Here is a 16872-nt window from a genome sequence, read left to right as displayed (position 1 = left end):
TGATGTTTCTATCTCTTTCTCTATTTGCCTTCCTCTCTGAAATCAGCAATATTTACATATTTTATTTATTATTTATTTATTTATTTATTTATTTATTTATTTATCTATTTATTATTTTTCACCAATGCGCCTTCAGGAGGGGGGCGCTGAGTGCTCCTGCAGAAGGTCCAGACTCAGTGCTCTTGTCCTAGAACAGAGGCTGCATAGGTCTCGCCCAGAGCTCAGTGCTGGGCTGGTTTCCATCACCAGTAATGTCCACCCGGAGGGAACTCAGGCCTGCTCCTTCCTCAGTCGCTTTGCTTCTCAGTGGCCACCTGTCCCGCTCGGGGCACGTTGCTTGGGGTGACCTTCCAGCACCTGCTCAGGGCTGCTCGTCCACCTCATTCCAGCCCAACCAAGGCATGTGGCCGGCAGGAAGCCTTGTTTTCCAGAACGGGCACAGAGAAAGCACCCGGGGCTGCGATGCTGTCTTTATTGTGGTGACATGTGCCGTTGTGAGTGTGCAGGTCTGTGTCGTGAAGGACATACACGTTGCTGTGCAGCTGTCCCCACCACCCACCTCCAGCACAACTCTGTCCTCATTTCCAGCGGGAACTCTGTCCCCATTCACATTCCTCCCTACCCCCAGCCCCTGACACCTGCCGTTCTGCTTTATGTCTCTACATGTTTCCGATTGTAGGGCCCTCACATACATGGAATCCCATAGGATCTGCCTTTTTAGCGACCTGACCTGCTTGTTTCACTGAGCGAAACGTCCTTGAGACGCGTGCCCATGGGAGCAGGTATCAGACGTCCTGTCCTTTGAAGGTGGAGTCCTGTTCCATGGCATGCGAGGCCGCATCTGGCTGATTGACACTTGGGTGGTCCCACCTTTTGTCCATTGTGAGCAATGCTGCCAGGCCCATGGGTGTGTGACCACCTCTTCAACGCCCGGCTTTCCTTCCTTGGGGTGCATACCGCAGTGGAATTGCTGGGTCCCATGGCAATTCCATTTAGGTTTTTTTTTTTAGTAGCCCCACACTGTTTTCACAGCACAGTTAAGATTTTGAAGAACTCCATCATGGGGTGGGGGGCAAATTTAGAGAGATATAAAAGTGCAGTTTCTCTAGAGAGGTGAAGCCGCTTACCCAGGGCCAGTGGCATGAGGACCTGCACAGCTCACAGCCTGCATCCTCACCACCACGCCACCTGTGCCCCTTACCTCTCTGCCTCTGTCTAAGGAAGCTCATCACGTGGTAGATTCATTGGTCTAACATTTCAATTCCTTTTGTCTATTTGTGCCTGTACACTGAGCAGGAGCCTGGATGTGGCAGTGGTGGGCCAATAGCAGCCACACTCACACCACTGGATGCCAGTTCATGGAGGTCTGGACCAGGCTCCAGCAATGCCCACGGCCGTGACCCTGACTTTCAGCCTTCCAGCTGTCATGGCCTCCGACTCTGATAAATCTCTAAAGATTCTGACATCGTTTCTTTTTTTAAATATATTTTATTGATTTTTTACAGAGAGGAAGAGAGAGGGATAGAGAGTTAGAAATATCAATAAGAGAGAATCATCGATCAGCTGCTTCTTGCACACCCCCTAATGAGGATGTGCCCACAACCAAGGTACATGCCCTTGTCCGGAATCGAACCTGGGACCTTTCAGTCTGCAGACCGATGCTCTATCCACTGAGCCAAACCGGTTTTGGCTCTGACATTGTTTCTTACCATGATCAGATAGACCAGTGGTCGGCAAACTCATTAGTCAAATATCAACAGTACAACAGTTGAAATTTCTTTTGAGAACCAAATTTAAAAAATATATATTTTATTGATTTTTTACAGAGAGGAAGGGAGAGAGAGAGAGAAACATATGAGAGAGAAACATCCATCAGCTGCCTCTTGTACACCCTCCACCGGGGATGTGCTCACAACCAAGGTACATGCCCTTGACCAGAATCGAACCTGGGATCCTTCAGTCCGCAGGCCAACACTCTATCCATTGAGCCAAACCGGTTAGGGTGAGCCAACTTTTTTAAACTTAAACTTCTTCTAACGCCACTTCTTCAAAATAGACTCTCCCGGGGCATGGTGTTTTGTGGAAGAGCCACACTCAAGGGGCCAAAGAGCTGCATGTGGCTCGAGAGCCCCAGTTTGCCGACCACGGAGATAGACAAGCTCCAGCACAGGCCCCGCCACGGAGCAGATGTCCAGCTAAGTTCTGTAGGAATGAAGGAATCCAAGAGGGCGGGACGTGTCCTCCAAGGCCGCCACCTCTGCTCCAGGACGCTGTGTTCTTGTTCCCAGCAGGTTCGACCACCTGGTGGCGATCGAGCGCGCAGGCAGGGCTGCGGACGGCAATTACTACAACGCGAGGAAAATGAACATCAAGCATTTGGTGGACCCCATCGACGACCTTTTCCTGGCAGCACGGAAAATTCCTGGAATCGCATCAACCGGTAAGCAAGAGGCACCGAGAATTCAGGACGTGCCCGCACCGAGTGCCTTTTTATTGGCTATTGAACAGAGGACAGGAAAGAGTTTTATGGGGACCATTGTTCCCCACCCCACAGAGGGTCTGCATGGACAATAACCACCACGTCATTCAGAAAGCCAACGTTCCCACAGGCAACCAAGGGAAATGGCATGGAGCCTTGCATCTTTGCCCAACTCTAAACTATTAAAACGAACAATAGAAGAAGAAGAAGAATTAATAATAATATCAAGGCCTGGCATATTATGGTGGACGCATGGGATGAATGTACCAAGTATACTATGTGTCATCTTAGGAAGCATCTTAATTTTAAAACATGTGTTAGCTATGTGATTAGTGCCATTTCTTTTTTAAAAATATTTTTTTTTATTGATTTTTTTTTTTACAGAGAGGAAGGGAGAGGAATAGAGAGCTAGAAACATCGATGAGAGAGAAACATCAGTCAGCTGCCTCCTGCACACCTCCTACAGGGGATGTGCCCACAACCAAGGTACATGCCCTTGACCGGAATCGAACCTGGGACCTTTCAGTCCGCAGACCGAGGCTCTATCCACTGAGCCAAACCGGTTTCAGCAGAAGGTTTATTTTTTTTATTTATTTTTTATTTTTTATTTTATTTTTATTTTTTTATTTTTTAAATATATTTTATTGATTTTGTACAGAGAAGAAGGGAGAGAGATAGAGAGCTAGAAACATCGATGAGAGAGAGTCATCGATTAGCTGCCTCTTGCACACCCCCCACTGGGGATATGCCCGCAACCAAGGTACATGCCCTTGACCAGAATCGAACCCGGGACCCTTCAGTTCCCAAGCCGACGCTCTATCCATTGAGCCAAACCGGTCTTGGCTATTTTTTATTTTTTAAATACAGTGCCAACTCTTGACTGCTAACAGTATCCTAGCGTGGTCCTTCGTGGAAAGCACAGAAGTGATCGTTTTCAGAGGCTTCCCATTTGCTGTATTGTTGAAGCTTCTCTAAGACCCCGTGAGGCAGGGAAGGCAGGTCTAGTGTCCAAACAGGAGGCTTCTCTATCTTGCCCAGCTCATGGCTGCTGCCGGGCGGACTGGGAGCGGAGCTTTTCAGGAACTCGGTGGATTTCTGTAAGGCGTCCTCCCCTGGGGGCATCAGGGATCAGACCCTGCAGCCATTAACCCGATGGCCATTCAGTCTGCCTTCATCCGTTTTCTCCAACCGGGAGCCTTTCCCAGACTCATTAGTCACCTCGGGCTTTTAAGGTTCTAATGAGTCAATGAAAGTCTTCCCGGCAGAGCAGAGAGCTCGTGCAAACCCACCCTGGTCTTTCCCAGAAGTGGCCTCGGGCGTGGTAGGCACCGGTGTCACTGGTTTTGTGGTTCCTGTCGCTCTGGGCCGGCGCCTAGGACCTAGAGCCTGGGGGGGGGGGGGGGGGGGAGGGTGGGCAGTGGGAGAATTCCCAGGGTGGAGAAGGAAAGGGTGTCTGAGTCCAAAGGAGCAATCGGGGTCCAAAGGAGCTGCAGTTCCCGTCAAACAGATCCCCAACCTGTGCTGATCCCACACCAACCCCTCCTCCCCAAGATCCCAGGGGATCTGACATCTGCACCACCAAGCTGCCCCCTTTGTGGGCCTCTGGATAGTTCTCTGGGCCTCGGTGGCTTAAGTCCCTCCCGTGGCTTCCAATAGCCCATGCTCAGCAGGACTCCTTACCTGGCTGTCATTTCTTACTACTCAACCAACAAACACCCCATTCCATTTACCAGGCAGCCGCCTCGTCCTGCACGGAGCGCTCACTGAGAACCCAGACACCCACCTTTCGCTTACCGCCCGAGCCCTGGCCCTCGCAGAGACACTGTGAGCTCCGTCAGGAACACAGGGATGAAAGTCATAAAATGCTCAAGAGCAGAGACCGAAATAGACCAAATTCCCCTACGAGGTGTTGCCATTATTCCCCTCCTCCGATGGGCTGTCCCGGGTCTGCAAACTGTTCCGAAAAAGCACCCAGGGTGCAGGCTGAAGCCATTGGGGCGTCCATGTCCAGTGATTGAAATTAAATTAAAAATGGTTAAGGACTCCGAAGATGGCAGATCAGCGACGGTCACTGCTCACCCGTCTGCCTATCCCATTCCACCACAGCTACCATTTTGAAGAACAAAACAAACAAACAAACAAACAAACAAACAAAGCAATGAAAGTCATTGAAGGATCTGCTTCATTGAAAGCAAAGAGACCAATGGAAACCTGAAAAGGTGCCATGTCAGGCATGGAGAAGCTTCTGATGATCTGGATTCGGGACCAGACACAGAAGCACGTCCTTCTCAGCACCATGACGGTCACGACCAAGCACAAGGTTTATTGGTGACCTTGAAAGAAAAGGGTGGGCCCTACTACGGTGAATCTGCTGCCAGCTCTGGGTGATTTAAACACTTCCAGAACAGCATTCAGCCCTGGCCAGTGTGGCTCAGTTGGTTGGAGCATCGTCCTGTACACCCAAAGGTCACTGGTTTGATTCTTGGTCTGGCACGTGCCCAGGTTGTGAGTTTGGTCCCTGGTCAGGGTGCATACAGGAGGCAACCGATCCATGTTTCTCTCTCTCCCTCTCTCTCTCTCTCTCTCTCTCTCTCTCTCTCTCTCTCTCTCTCTCTTTCTCTCTCTCCCTCCCTCCCTCTCTCCCTTCCTGCCTCCCTCTCTCCCCCTTCCTTTCTCTCTCAAGTCAATAAGCATATCCTTTTTAAAAAAGAATTGTTATTCGTACATGATGTGAAAGTGAGTGGTGAGTCTGCCAGTGCTGGAGTGAAGGCAGCTGGAGAAGTAGAATTTTTGGAAGCTCTAGATAAGCTTATGATGGAGGGAAACTACTTGCCAGAACAAATAGTCCATCCTGAGGAAACCGCCCTATTCTGGAAACAGATGCTTGAACGTTCTTTCGTCCACGTGGAGGCCAAGGCCGTGCCAGGTTTCAAGGCTTCTAAGGACAGGGCTACAGGCTACAGATTGAACCCCTTTAATATGGCACAGGGCAAACCCCGGGGCCTGGAGCTTTTCACTGAGCGCTGTCCTCCAGGGGCAGCAAGAAGGCCTGGGTGACCCAGCTCCTCTCCCAGGATGCCCTCCTGAGTTGCTATGTCAGCACAAGGGAGAGGTATGCTTGGAGATTAACATGTCTTTCAAAATATTGCTTATCGTTGACAATGCTCCAGACACCCTCCTCTTATTGGTGATCTCCATCCCAATCTCAAAGTGGTGTTTCTGTCTCCAGACACCATCTCTTTGATCCAAACAATCCATTGAGAAGTTACACCAGCATTTAAGACCTACTCCCGGGGGGTGACCCTTGCCCAGGCTGTTGCTGCCTCGGGAGGAAGACACTGAGAATACACTGATTCGGCTACCAAGGACTGCAGCCTCTATCTCCGTGTCAGGAGCCTTGCTGTGCTGGGCTGATGTCCTCCCGCCATGTGTGAATGGCGAGTGGAAGAAGACACTCAGGAGGTTTGTCCACGATGTCAAAGGACTTGCCAGGGATGAGGAGGTTGCAAAAATCACCCAGGCTGTGGCTGAGATGGCAAACGCCCGGCTGCAGGTGCAGATGGCATTGAGCAGTTCCTAGCGGTGGTTCCTGAGGAACTGACCAATGAGGAGGCATTGGAACCGGAACAGAAATGCACGACTGAAGAGGCAACAGGAAAGGAAAGTGTGACCTCCTGGCTCATAGGTTGACGCTCAACCACTGAGGGATGCTCACCCACTGGCTGGGCCAAACGTTGACTCATTTTTAACTAGAGAATTTTCTAGAATACCTAAAGGAGACGTACATCTCCTGGTTGTCTGGAAATATATCCAGAGCCAACTCCCTTCTTTTCCCAGAGGCAGTGAGGCCCGTGTCGAGGGATGGCCCTGCCCCACAAACCCCTTTTGGCCTGATCCTATTGTATATATACTGACTCGGTTTGTCTCTCCTTTAGGGGTTGGTGACGGAGGCAATGAGCTTGGGATGGGCAAGGTGAAGGAGGCCGTGAAGAGCCACATACGAAATGGGGATGTCATTGCCTGTGACGTGGAGGCTGACTTCGCTGTCATCGCTGGTGAGTGCTAGGAGGGCTGGCCAGTGCACCCAGGGGGCGGGGCCAGGCTGCCCAGGGAGCGGGGCCTGGCTGCCCAGGGGGAGGGACCTGGCTGCCCAGGGGGTGGGGCCTGGCTCACAGCCTGTCTAGCCACAAGTTTATCCAATAAATAAATAAATAAACAAACAAACAAACAAATAAATAAATACAAAGAACGCTTAAAACTCCACAATAAGAAAACAAACTGCCCAATTAAAACAAGGGCAAAAGACCTGAAACAGACAGCTCACAAAGAAGACGTGGAGATAGCAGGTAGGCATCTGAAGAGATGTCCACAGGCTGCGTCTCTGGTCTCTACTCTGGGTTGGCTTTTCAGCCGGGACACCCAGAAGAGGAGGCGGAAACCTCAGGCCTCGGTGTTTGCGGGCTGATGGCAGATCCGTTATCTGCCGGCCCCCTTACCCTGGGGCCTTGGATCCCAGGGGCAGAGAACCTCGGGAGAATTTCTTTGGAAGTCCTCAGGTTTCCTCCAGTTTATCTTCAGATACTAGATTCTTCATAAAATTGGTCAAACCCCAAGGGCTTGACCCGTCGATGCATCCCTGATGTGGTGATGACTTCAGCAGCAGGTGGGGTCCCCTAAAGAGAGGAGGGGATCCCACGTGGCCGTGGGGAGAGGGTGGCTGTTTGGAATGAAAGCTTCGGGTGAAGACCTGTGGGCGTGGGGCTGCAGGGGGTGAACGGGGCCCCTCCAGCTGGGGTCGGGAGCGCTGGGACCTGAAGACAGAGAAGGGCGTCTGTTCCTCCCGCTCCGTGTAGCCCAGAAAGAACAAGGGCTCTGGAATCAGGCCGATGGCAGCTTTTATCCCCAAGCCTCGCTGTCCTCACACTTACAGAGGGTCGGAGGAAACCTCTGTAAGGCCCGGGCGGGGCGGCCACAGGAGATCCACTGCGCTTGGAGCAGGCTGAGTGGACTCGGGGCCACAGGCAGAGGGAGGTCCCAGGAGAGGGAGTCAGGAGGTACAGATGAGCCCTGCTCATTTCCGTCCTCGGCTCCTGACACCAGGGAGGGAGGCAGACCCGGGAAGGGTCAGCAGCTAGCCGGGCCCAGCATCAGTCAGGCCCGACGGGGTCCACTGCCATTGGCGCCCCGTCCCCAGAGGCCTGCTGTCCTGTCTGTCCTGTCCTCCTGTCCTGCCCAGGGGGAGAGGCCTGGCCGCCCAGGGGGAGGGGCCAGATCAGCACAAAGATGAGTTTGCAGAGGGACTCAGCAGCAGGGCCCCTGCATGTGGGGCTCAAGTCCAGGCTCCTTTCCTGGTTGTGGGGCCCTCCCAGCCTCACGAGCCTGATCCCACGATGTACCCCAGGATCCAGCCATGCACGGCTCCTGTCGTTGTACCGATGCAGCATGAGTTTAATTTCCCCGCGGGAAGGATGATGTAACAACAATACTCCAGATATTTCCAAAAGGCAGACAGTGACGGGGATGGAAGGGGCACAGACACCACCGTCTCCCCAGAACAGCCAGCATGTCCAGCTTTGCACGCCTGCTTCTCGTTCTCATGCTCCATGCATGCCCGTTGTACGTAGTTTCTCCCTGGCACCCCTGCATTTTAAATACTTCTCTTTCCCTTTAGAATTACTATGCGTACGTTTTTATTTCCACACTTGCTGGGAGGTTGAGTATGGGCTCAGGAGTGGCTTTACAGTGTGGTTATACTTAATACTATACACCTGAAAATGGCTGAGATGGTAGTTCTATGTGGGTTTTGTTTTTTTTTAATACAATTAAAAATATATATTTTAAGAGTATGGGCTCTGGAGGCAGCAGCCTGAGTTCACGTCTTAGGCCCACCACTTACTAGCTGTGTGACCTTAGGCAGGTGACTTAACCCCTCTGTTCTGTTCCCCGGTTTTGTAAATTAAAATCATAATAAATACCTATACCTCACAGGCTTCTTGTAAGGGCGCCAGGGGCTAACCTGTGGAAGGCCTTACAACAGTGCCACACATGGTGAGCATTCAACCGAAGCAAGTTACTTTGTTCCATTGACTATAAGGTGCCATTGATGACAACAATGACCATTATTTTATATATCGCTAAGAAAGAAAAACACTGCCGTTTGTATCTGTAAGATGGTATTGAGTGCAAGAGGCATCTCAGTTTCAGAGATGTAAATGTAAAAAACAAAAGCGCATCATAGAATCAGTGGACTATGGTATCATTACACCACATAATCTTCACCATCTTATTCTGATATATGACTTGCATTTTCATGCCATATCTTTTGTATTCAGTGGGTATTTGGATTTTTCCTACCTTCACTCTTCCTCTGGTGAATTCTACCCAGGCCCATATTAAATGACCCTTTTCCAAATCAGTCAAAATGAGTGCCCCATAATCCTTTGCGAATGACTCATTCACGATTGTGTCACCCTGTGGTGGGCTGTGTGCACTGTCCCTCTCTCCCCTGATTGAGAACTTCCCTTTCTTTCCTTTTCTTCCTTCCTTCCTTCCTTCCTTCCTTCCTTCCTTCCTTCCTTCCTTCCTTTTTTTAATTTGTTGTTAATCCTCACCAAAGGGCATTTTTTCCATTGCTTTCTAGAGAGAGTGGAAAGGAGGAAGGGAGGGGAGAGAAAGAGAAACATTTTTGTGAGAGAGACACATTGACTAGCTGCCTCCCCCAGGTGCCCTGGTGCCCTAACTGGGTGGTAGAGAGCAAACTGGCAACCCAGGTGGTTGCCCTTGACTGGGAATGAACCTGAGATCCTTCGGTTTTCAGGCCGGTGCTATCACCACCGAGCCCCACCGGCCAGGGCACCCTCTCTCTCTTAATCCTCTACACACGGAGCTCCGCAGTCCTTGATCAATCCTCTTCACCCGAGGGAGAACTAGCTCCAGCAGGTTTCGGAGAAGAGCCGGTGAGGTGGCCCCCAGGGGGGAACTGGCCCTTTAGGGCTGACCAAAGAGGAGGGAAGCGCTGATACAACTCAGGTGCCAGGCTGTTGTGGGCCCCTCTGAGGACAGGCTTCCATGCAGCCTGAGGTCTGGCAGCCACGCCATAGGGAGCGTTCTGGAAGGGCTCCTGGGCGTGGCCTGAATCCTGTTCTCTGACTCGTTAACAGTACAAACCCAGGTGGTTCAGAGCAGGGCTGGGGAACGTGCTGCCCGCGGGCCCGGAAGTCATTGGGTCTGGCCCTGCCCAGGCAACCGAAGGCAGGACTCAAAAGTCAATAAACCTACGAGCTTTTCACAGCGACATACACCTACAGCCAGTGAATTATAGTGAGCGAACGGTGGTACACATACCCAAACGGTGCTGGGCAGCCGTGCGTCTCACACTTTAACTTGAATCACAATCACCTGAGGGGCTTGTTAAACCTCCGCGTGGCCCCACGGCCCCAGCGAGCTTCTGATGAAGCAGGTCCCACGATACAGCCTTGGAGTCTGTGTTTCCAGCAAGTCCCCGGCGCCACGGGTCTCGGGCCCACTCTTGAGACGCATTCCGATGCTTAGAGGAAGGGGATGGACCGTGGACCTCGTCACCAGCTCTGTGTGGCAATCTCATGTTGTTCCAGGCGTGTCTAACTGGGGAGGCTACGCCCTGGCCTGTGCTCTGTACATCCTGAACTCCTGCGAGGCCCACGGGCGATACCTGAGGAAGGCCGCCGGGCCCTCCCACCCACCTGGGGAGCAGCACTGGACCGCGGCGCTCCCGTCCGTCGCTAAGGTAACAGCCCCCCACTGTCCCCCTCCGCCCCTCCATGGGAACAGCTCCTCCCTGGGTGAGGAGTAGGCCTGGTGTGCGAGCCCAGGCCACGGCCCAGCACCACGGCTGCCCGTCAACAGCCAGAGGCAGAGCCTACCTAGAGGCAAAGGTGTCCCAGCTGGACTGGATTGGGCGGGCTTTGACCTACTCATGATCCCAAATTATGAAGGAAGACCTGCTATCAATGACCGTTTTCCTTCTAGTTTGACTTTGGGCAAATAGCTTAACCTGTCGGAGCCTCGTTTCCGTTGTCTGTAAATTGGAGGCCAGCAGCATTGTGGGAAGAACTGAATATACAGGCAGACCTGAGGTATTGGGACTGGGCTCCAGACCACCCACCACAATAAAGGGAGTGTGGCCATAAAGTGAGTCGCACCCTTTTTGCTGGTGGAGGGTCTTGCCTTCGGGGGTGGGGGTGGGGTAATTCTTTTTAAGCTCAGTATCTGTGGAGTGCAATAAGGTGGGGCGCAATAAAATGAGGTGTGCCTACAGCTGCCTTCAGGGCACCTTGTGGTCCCCTTCCAGGGAGCCGACAATGCAGCCGGGGCACTAAGACCTCAGGTGGGATGGGACCATTAGCCGCCCACAGTGTGTGAAGGTGGGAGGACTGAGGAGGGAAGAGGATCTGGGGCAGGAGGTTGGAAGGAATAAACCCAGGAGAAGGGGAGACCTTCAGAGATGAGGCAAGGTGGGAACCATAAAGCTGGGCGGTGGGGACCAGCTCAGTGCTCAGTGGAGGCTGCTCTGGAGGTGGGGGGCAGTTGGCCGGGGGTGCGCTGGCATAGAGGAGGATGTCTGGTCCCAGGATCCAGAGTCCGTCACTGCCGCCTCTTTTCTTTCTTTTTTAAATATATTTTATTGATTTTACACAGTAATTGAGAGGGACAGAGAGTTAGAAATGTTGATGAGAGAGAAACATCGACCAGCTGCCTCCTGCACACCCCCCACTGGGGATGTGCCCGCAACCAAGGTACATGCCCTTGACCGGAATCGAACCTGGGACCCCTCAGTCCGCAGGCCGATGCTCTATCCACTGAGCCAAACCGGTCCCTGCTGCCACCTCTTTTCTGACTTTCTAAAAACATTGTCTTGTACCCTTCCCAACCCTTTTTCCTTCTGCCTCAAGCATCCATCTTATATGAAAAATTGCTGTTTGAAATTTTAACCCTGCTAGTTGGCTTCTGTAAATTCTTGCTTGCTAAGACTACTCCCACTTCAGCTAGGCCATTAAACCTTCCCCAGACAAGGTTATCAGTGTTGGCGCCAGGCTAGGGCTCTGGTTGAGGTCTCAAGGCCCAGCACATACGGGCTCTTTAAGAACTTGCAAAAAGGGCCAGAAGCACTCCATATTTGGGAGACAGAGAAGGTAAAATCATATAAATAGGGTGAATTCCTGCATATTGGGGCCCAGAATTTGAGAGATATTTTCCTCTGGACCCGCGCGTAATAAATGTAACTACATCTCTCTGCTATTGCTTTGTTCTTCTCCGGTTTTCTGTAACATGCCCATCTCTCCCTCTGTCTTTCCCTCCTGCCCCAATTACCCACCCCGTCTCTCCAGCACCTCCCTGGATTGGGGGTGTCTCTGTTTTCCAAGTGAGGGGGCTGAGGCCCCAAGAGGGGAGCGGCTTGCCCAGCACCACCAGCTAAGAGGCAGAGCTGAGGTCTGGGTCCACGTCTCTGACTCTACTGTGGGCTCTTCCCAGCATGGCTCACAAGTTGCCCAGGTCCTGCAGGGGCACCAGTTCCTGGTAATGCCAGGCTGCCGTGCGGAGGGGAGGGAGAAGCAGGGCTCGCAGCGGAAGAGACATCTTCTGGGGAAATGGTCTGACTAGAGGGACCCAGAGGGCCTTCTGTGCTTTCTTTGCTTACTGGATCTTAATTGGAAAAAAAACAACAACAGAAAAAAAACACACACACACAGGGGGCTGCCTCCCACATGACTCCTGATTCACACAGGCAGCAGAATGAGCCAAACTGTCACACAGCTCAACACTTAGCCCGGGGATGGAAAATTCTCCTTCCCAGTTTCCACCCCGTCCTTCGTAAATGTATTAATAATGCACCATCCTTATAGCGGAGACAAAAAGGAACATTTTTAAAGCAGAAGTACAAGCGTGTGTTTGCTGAGCCCTTCCTCTGGGTCAGATCCAGGCCTGCTCTGGGCAGGGAACTCAGGACCCACAGCAGAGACACCACAGGAAAGGTAGTTTCAGGAGACAAGAGGAAGTGGGGCACAAGCAAGCTACTGTGTGGACTCAGAAAATGGGCACTCAGCTCATCCAGAGAGCTCAAGGAAGGCTTCCTGGAGGAGGTGGCCTTCAGCAGGGTCTTAGAGGGTGAGCAGGATATAAGAAGCAGGTAAGGAAGGGCCTTCCGGGCCACAGGAAAGTGCAGGGACATGAGGTGGTGCAGTGTTCAAGAGCAAAACTAGAATGGTCATACCAGAGTTCAGTGGCCACTCCTGGAGGGGTCCTGAGTCATCAGGAGACGCTGGGCAGAGCTGTGGCCTGAGATGGTGGGTGGTGAGCCTTGTTTGGTTAGGGACAGAGGAATGTCCCTCATCCCTGCTCTGTGAGTTGGTTGTAGGTTGGGCCTTCCATATTTAGGGACAGTTCTTAGCGGTCTGATCCTAACTGTGCCAGCAGTGGGCACCATGTGGAGGAGCCCGGGAGCCACACCTGCCCACTCCGGTCTTTGGGCCGTGCCCTGGGGTTGTAATCGAAGGCAGGACAAATGGCGAGAGAGCATTCCCCAGACCTTCTTAGGGACCAGGAGCCAACTGATGACACCTGACAGGAGGGACTGAGGATAGATGGATGGATGGATGGATGGACGGATGGATGGATAGATGGACGGACTGACGGAAGGACTGCTGGCTGGCTGGCTAGCTGGATGGATGGGTCCATGATGGATGAGTGGGTAATTGATCTGATGGATGATGCAGAGAGTCGGGAACATGGCCTCTGGCCTCATCCTGGGCTCCCGTTCCTTTCCAGCACTTTCATCTCACTCCACTTTTTTTCTAACTTTTTTTTTTTTTTTGGCGAGGCATAACTGATGTAAGTCACCGAAAGCTTAAGTGTACAAGGGATTACATTTTATAAATAAAGAGGGGTCATCTTCCCAGGAGACCCCTTTCTCCCTCCCCACTTTGCACGGCAACACCACCTCACCATGGATACCGGTCCACAGGCTCCCGCTGTGAGTCGCTAGTGACCAGCCGCTCACTGGGCCTCTAAGCCCGGAAGTCGTCCTGGGCCCCTGTCGTCCCCACAGTGAGAAAGCCTTCCTTGAGCTCTCTGAATGAGCGAAGTGCCCATTCTCTGAGACCCTACAGTAGCTTGCGTGTGCCACTCTGCCCCCCTTCTGTGCTCCCTCCCCCCTCCTGCTCCCAGGCTCCACCTGGAGGGGTGTGTCAGCCTCCAGGCTCTCTGCCTCCTCACTCCCTGGCCTTTTCTCCCCAGCAGCACCCTCTGCCCTTGAAGAGGCTCCTGGGAGGGGGGAAAGGGAGATGATTCCTGGGAGATGTGCAGGACTCACAGTCGGTCCAGCTCATCGCCATGGCTCTTGGCGGTTGCTTGCCAGCCAGTTCCTGTTGACTGGCCACGGGCACCCTGAGGACCACGAGGTCCTCCCTGGGACCCAAAGGATGCGCATGGTGGGAGCCACAGTGTCCTGGGAGGAAATGGCCGGAGGGTCCCAGAAGCATTCCCCCGTAGAGAGGATGTGGCCCATGGAGAAGAGAAATGGGAGGACAAAGCCCGAACAAAGGGCGGAAAGTGCCATTCTGGGCTGCCCGGGCCCTGGGAGGCCCCTGGAGGCCCCTGGGAGGGGCTGTTGGACAAACGCCCTGGAAACACTCAGCCTTCCCTTCCACCCTGGCCTCCAGGGCAGAGCGGAAACGCAGGCTCTCAGGGCAGCGAGAGCAGAGACAGTTCCCGGGGACACTTGCCAGCACTCTCCGCATTGTTTTAAAGCGTTTTCAGTGAGTGCCCCTCGCAGCCACTTGCTTGGCCCACGTCTGCTCTTCTGACCTGGCCGGCCCTCCTCTGTGAGTCACCCCAGTAAACGGGGTCCGGTGCCCCGCTCTGTCCTGTGAACCCCTGGACTGTACCTGCCTGAGCACACATCTAGGCTGTGAACCCCCAGGCAGGGACCGTGCCACCTTCACCACTGCACCACCCCGTTCAGGGCCTGGCACGGAGCAGGTGCTCAGTCGGACTTGGCTGGGTGACTGAATGAATCAGCAGAGCCTGAGCGGGAGGCTGTCACCTCTTCCTGTTCTTGATTGCTTGGTCCTGGCCTCTCGCCCCCTCCTCCCTTTGTGGAGGATGAGGGGGTGGGGGGGACATGTCGGCCTTCTTCCCCGCAGGCACTGTCCTCTCTCCTTTTGCTTTCCCTGAGATCTGCCTTCCCCCGGGAGAGGAGTTCCTCGGCCGGGACAGACATGCTGGTGGCTTAGCCAAGTGGAGGGAAAGGGAAGGAGCGGAGTCACATCATGTTAGACAGCTCAATACCCCCCTGCAGCCCCCCATTGTACAAAGGAGGCCACTGAGGCACAGAGAGGTTAAAGCGCCTGCCAGGAAGGACCCAAGCCGGGTCTGTCTGACCCCCAACCACTCTGCCTGCTGGGCTGCCACGTGAGGAGGGGCCTGTAGTTCCTCGATGGCTCTGCTCGCTCCAGAAGCTTCCACACACGCAGCAAGGAATATGGGGAAGGCGAAAGCAGCAGCACTTGGCGTATCCCTGCAGGAGGCTGACAGCGGTGTCTCGGCAGGAATGGGGCCTTCATGGCACAGTCAGAGCCAGCGGCAGGGAAGGCAGAGCTGGGCAGGGGCGAGGCAGGCGGGAAGCAGCCCACGCTGCCCGCCCCCCTGCCGAAGGAGGGACTCTTTAGTGTGTGTGAGGAAAATGCAGGTTTCCATAAAAAGCGTATGACGGGAAGAATATGCAGAAGAAACAGCCCAAACCGTGGCCGCGTCTGGCGAGTGGGTTTGGAGCCTGACGAAGCAGGAAGCAGGACTGTCTTTCATGACGGGTCTTCCCGGGGCATTCGTATTTTTTTAAAATATATATCTTATTGATTTTTACAGAGAGGAAGAGAGAGGGGTAGACAGTTAGAAACATCGATGAGAGAGAATCCTCAATCAGCTGCCTCTTGCACACCCCCTACTGGGGATGTGCCCACAACCAAGGTCCATACCCTTGACCAGAATCGAACCCGGGACCTTTCAGTCTGCAGGCCGACGCTCTATCCACCGAGCCAAACCGGTTTTGGTGGCATTCGTATTTTTAATCAACACTCGGCGGTGAAGAAGAGGCCATGTCATGTCCAGCTAGCTCCCTCCTCCAGGTATGTGCCCATCTGTGTTTCCTCTCCCTCCCCTGTTCGCCAGCTCTTCCTCCGCCTCCTTCTGTTTCAGGAAGAAAAAATGCTGAGCATCCTGGTGCAGCACGGCGTGCGGAGCGGCGTCTCGGGCCGCGTGGGCATGGAGGTGGACGGGCTGCCCTTCCACGGCACCCACGCCCAGATGATCCAGACGCTGCTGGGCGTCACCACGGGGCGCAAGTGACCACACACATCGCACCGGTAGTGGTGGGTACGGGACAGATGGCCCCGCCTGGACCTGGGGAGGGGTCCCTGAGGGCCCTCTGCACCAGCCTTGCAAATGTGCACCAGCCCGGGAGCTGACCTGGGACTCTGCATGCCCCCTCCTGGCTGGCAGAGGGCAGGTGGGCCACGGGACCTTCCCCGGGGCCTCCAGGGTTGGTTTCTGTTGGTGAGGCGCCAGAGGCATTGCTGTCCCCCCTCCTTCCCCACAGCCTCCAAGGCCGCCCCCCGTGGTGTGCTCTGAAGACCGCACGGTGAGCAATAAAGCACCAGGCGAAAAGGGGCCTGTCGTTCCTCGATGGCTCTGCTCACTCCAGAAGCTTCCACATGCACTGCAAGGAATATCGGGAAGGCGGCAGCAGCAGGACTTGTTCGAGAGAGCCGTGAGCAAGCCCCCAGGCTCACCGTGAAGTAGCAAAAGGCACAGATGTGACGTGGGTATCCATGAAACTCTGGGACTGCACTCGAGGTTTACTCACTACCAGAACCAACAAAATGTTTAGACCTTTGAAATGCTCTTTTCACAACGCAGAGTACTAACCACTATACAATCGCGGCGAGCTACTGGGGATCTGACTGAAATGCTCTCTTTTCAAACAGCATTCTGTTTACTTAGGCCAGTGGTTGGCAAACCGCGGCTCGCGAGCCACACGCGGCTCTCTGGCCCTTGTGTGTGGCTCTTCCACAAAATGCCACAGCCTGGGCGAATCTATTTTGAAGAAGTGGCGTTAGAAAAAGTTTAAGTTTAAAAAATGTGGCTCTCAAAAGGAATTTCAACCGTTGTACTGTTGCTATTTGGCTCTGTTGACTAATGAGTTTGCCGACCCCTGACGTAGGCAAAAGATCCCTCCACCTTATATTTCTCACCATCGCCTCCCCGGTCCCTCACCTCTTGAGCCCCCACACCTCCTGAGCCCCCATCTTGGAGCCTCCTCCTCCTCCTCCTCCACCTCCTCTTCATCTACCCCTTTCCTC

General features: G+C 53.5%; 1 protein-coding gene across 4 annotated transcripts in view; it reads left to right on the top strand.

The window, feature by feature from the left end:
- The window catches only part of DGLUCY (D-glutamate cyclase), a 99922-nt gene extending 83050 nt beyond the window's left edge, over window positions 1-16872 (top strand). For 2 of the 4 annotated variants that reach the window (XM_084884034.1, XM_084884033.1), the window contains 5 exons: window positions 2289-2440; window positions 6415-6534; window positions 10093-10244; window positions 15710-15882; window positions 16110-16872. In XM_084884034.1, the coding sequence (XP_084740160.1) occupies window positions 2289-2440; window positions 6415-6534; window positions 10093-10244; window positions 15710-15859 (574 nt within the window). In that variant the 3' untranslated portion in view covers window positions 15860-15882; window positions 16110-16872. The remainder of the gene's footprint in view (window positions 1-2288; window positions 2441-6414; window positions 6535-10092; window positions 10245-15709; window positions 15883-16109) is intronic. The other 2 variants (XM_084884036.1, XM_084884035.1) reach the window with 2 other exon arrangements.

The sequence above is a fragment of the Pipistrellus hanaki genome (assembly GCF_964339955.1).
Source record: "Pipistrellus hanaki genome assembly, chromosome: 1".
Lineage (NCBI taxonomy): Eukaryota > Metazoa > Chordata > Mammalia > Chiroptera > Vespertilionidae > Pipistrellus > Pipistrellus hanaki.
This window is presented reverse-complemented; position numbering and strand designations above follow the sequence as displayed.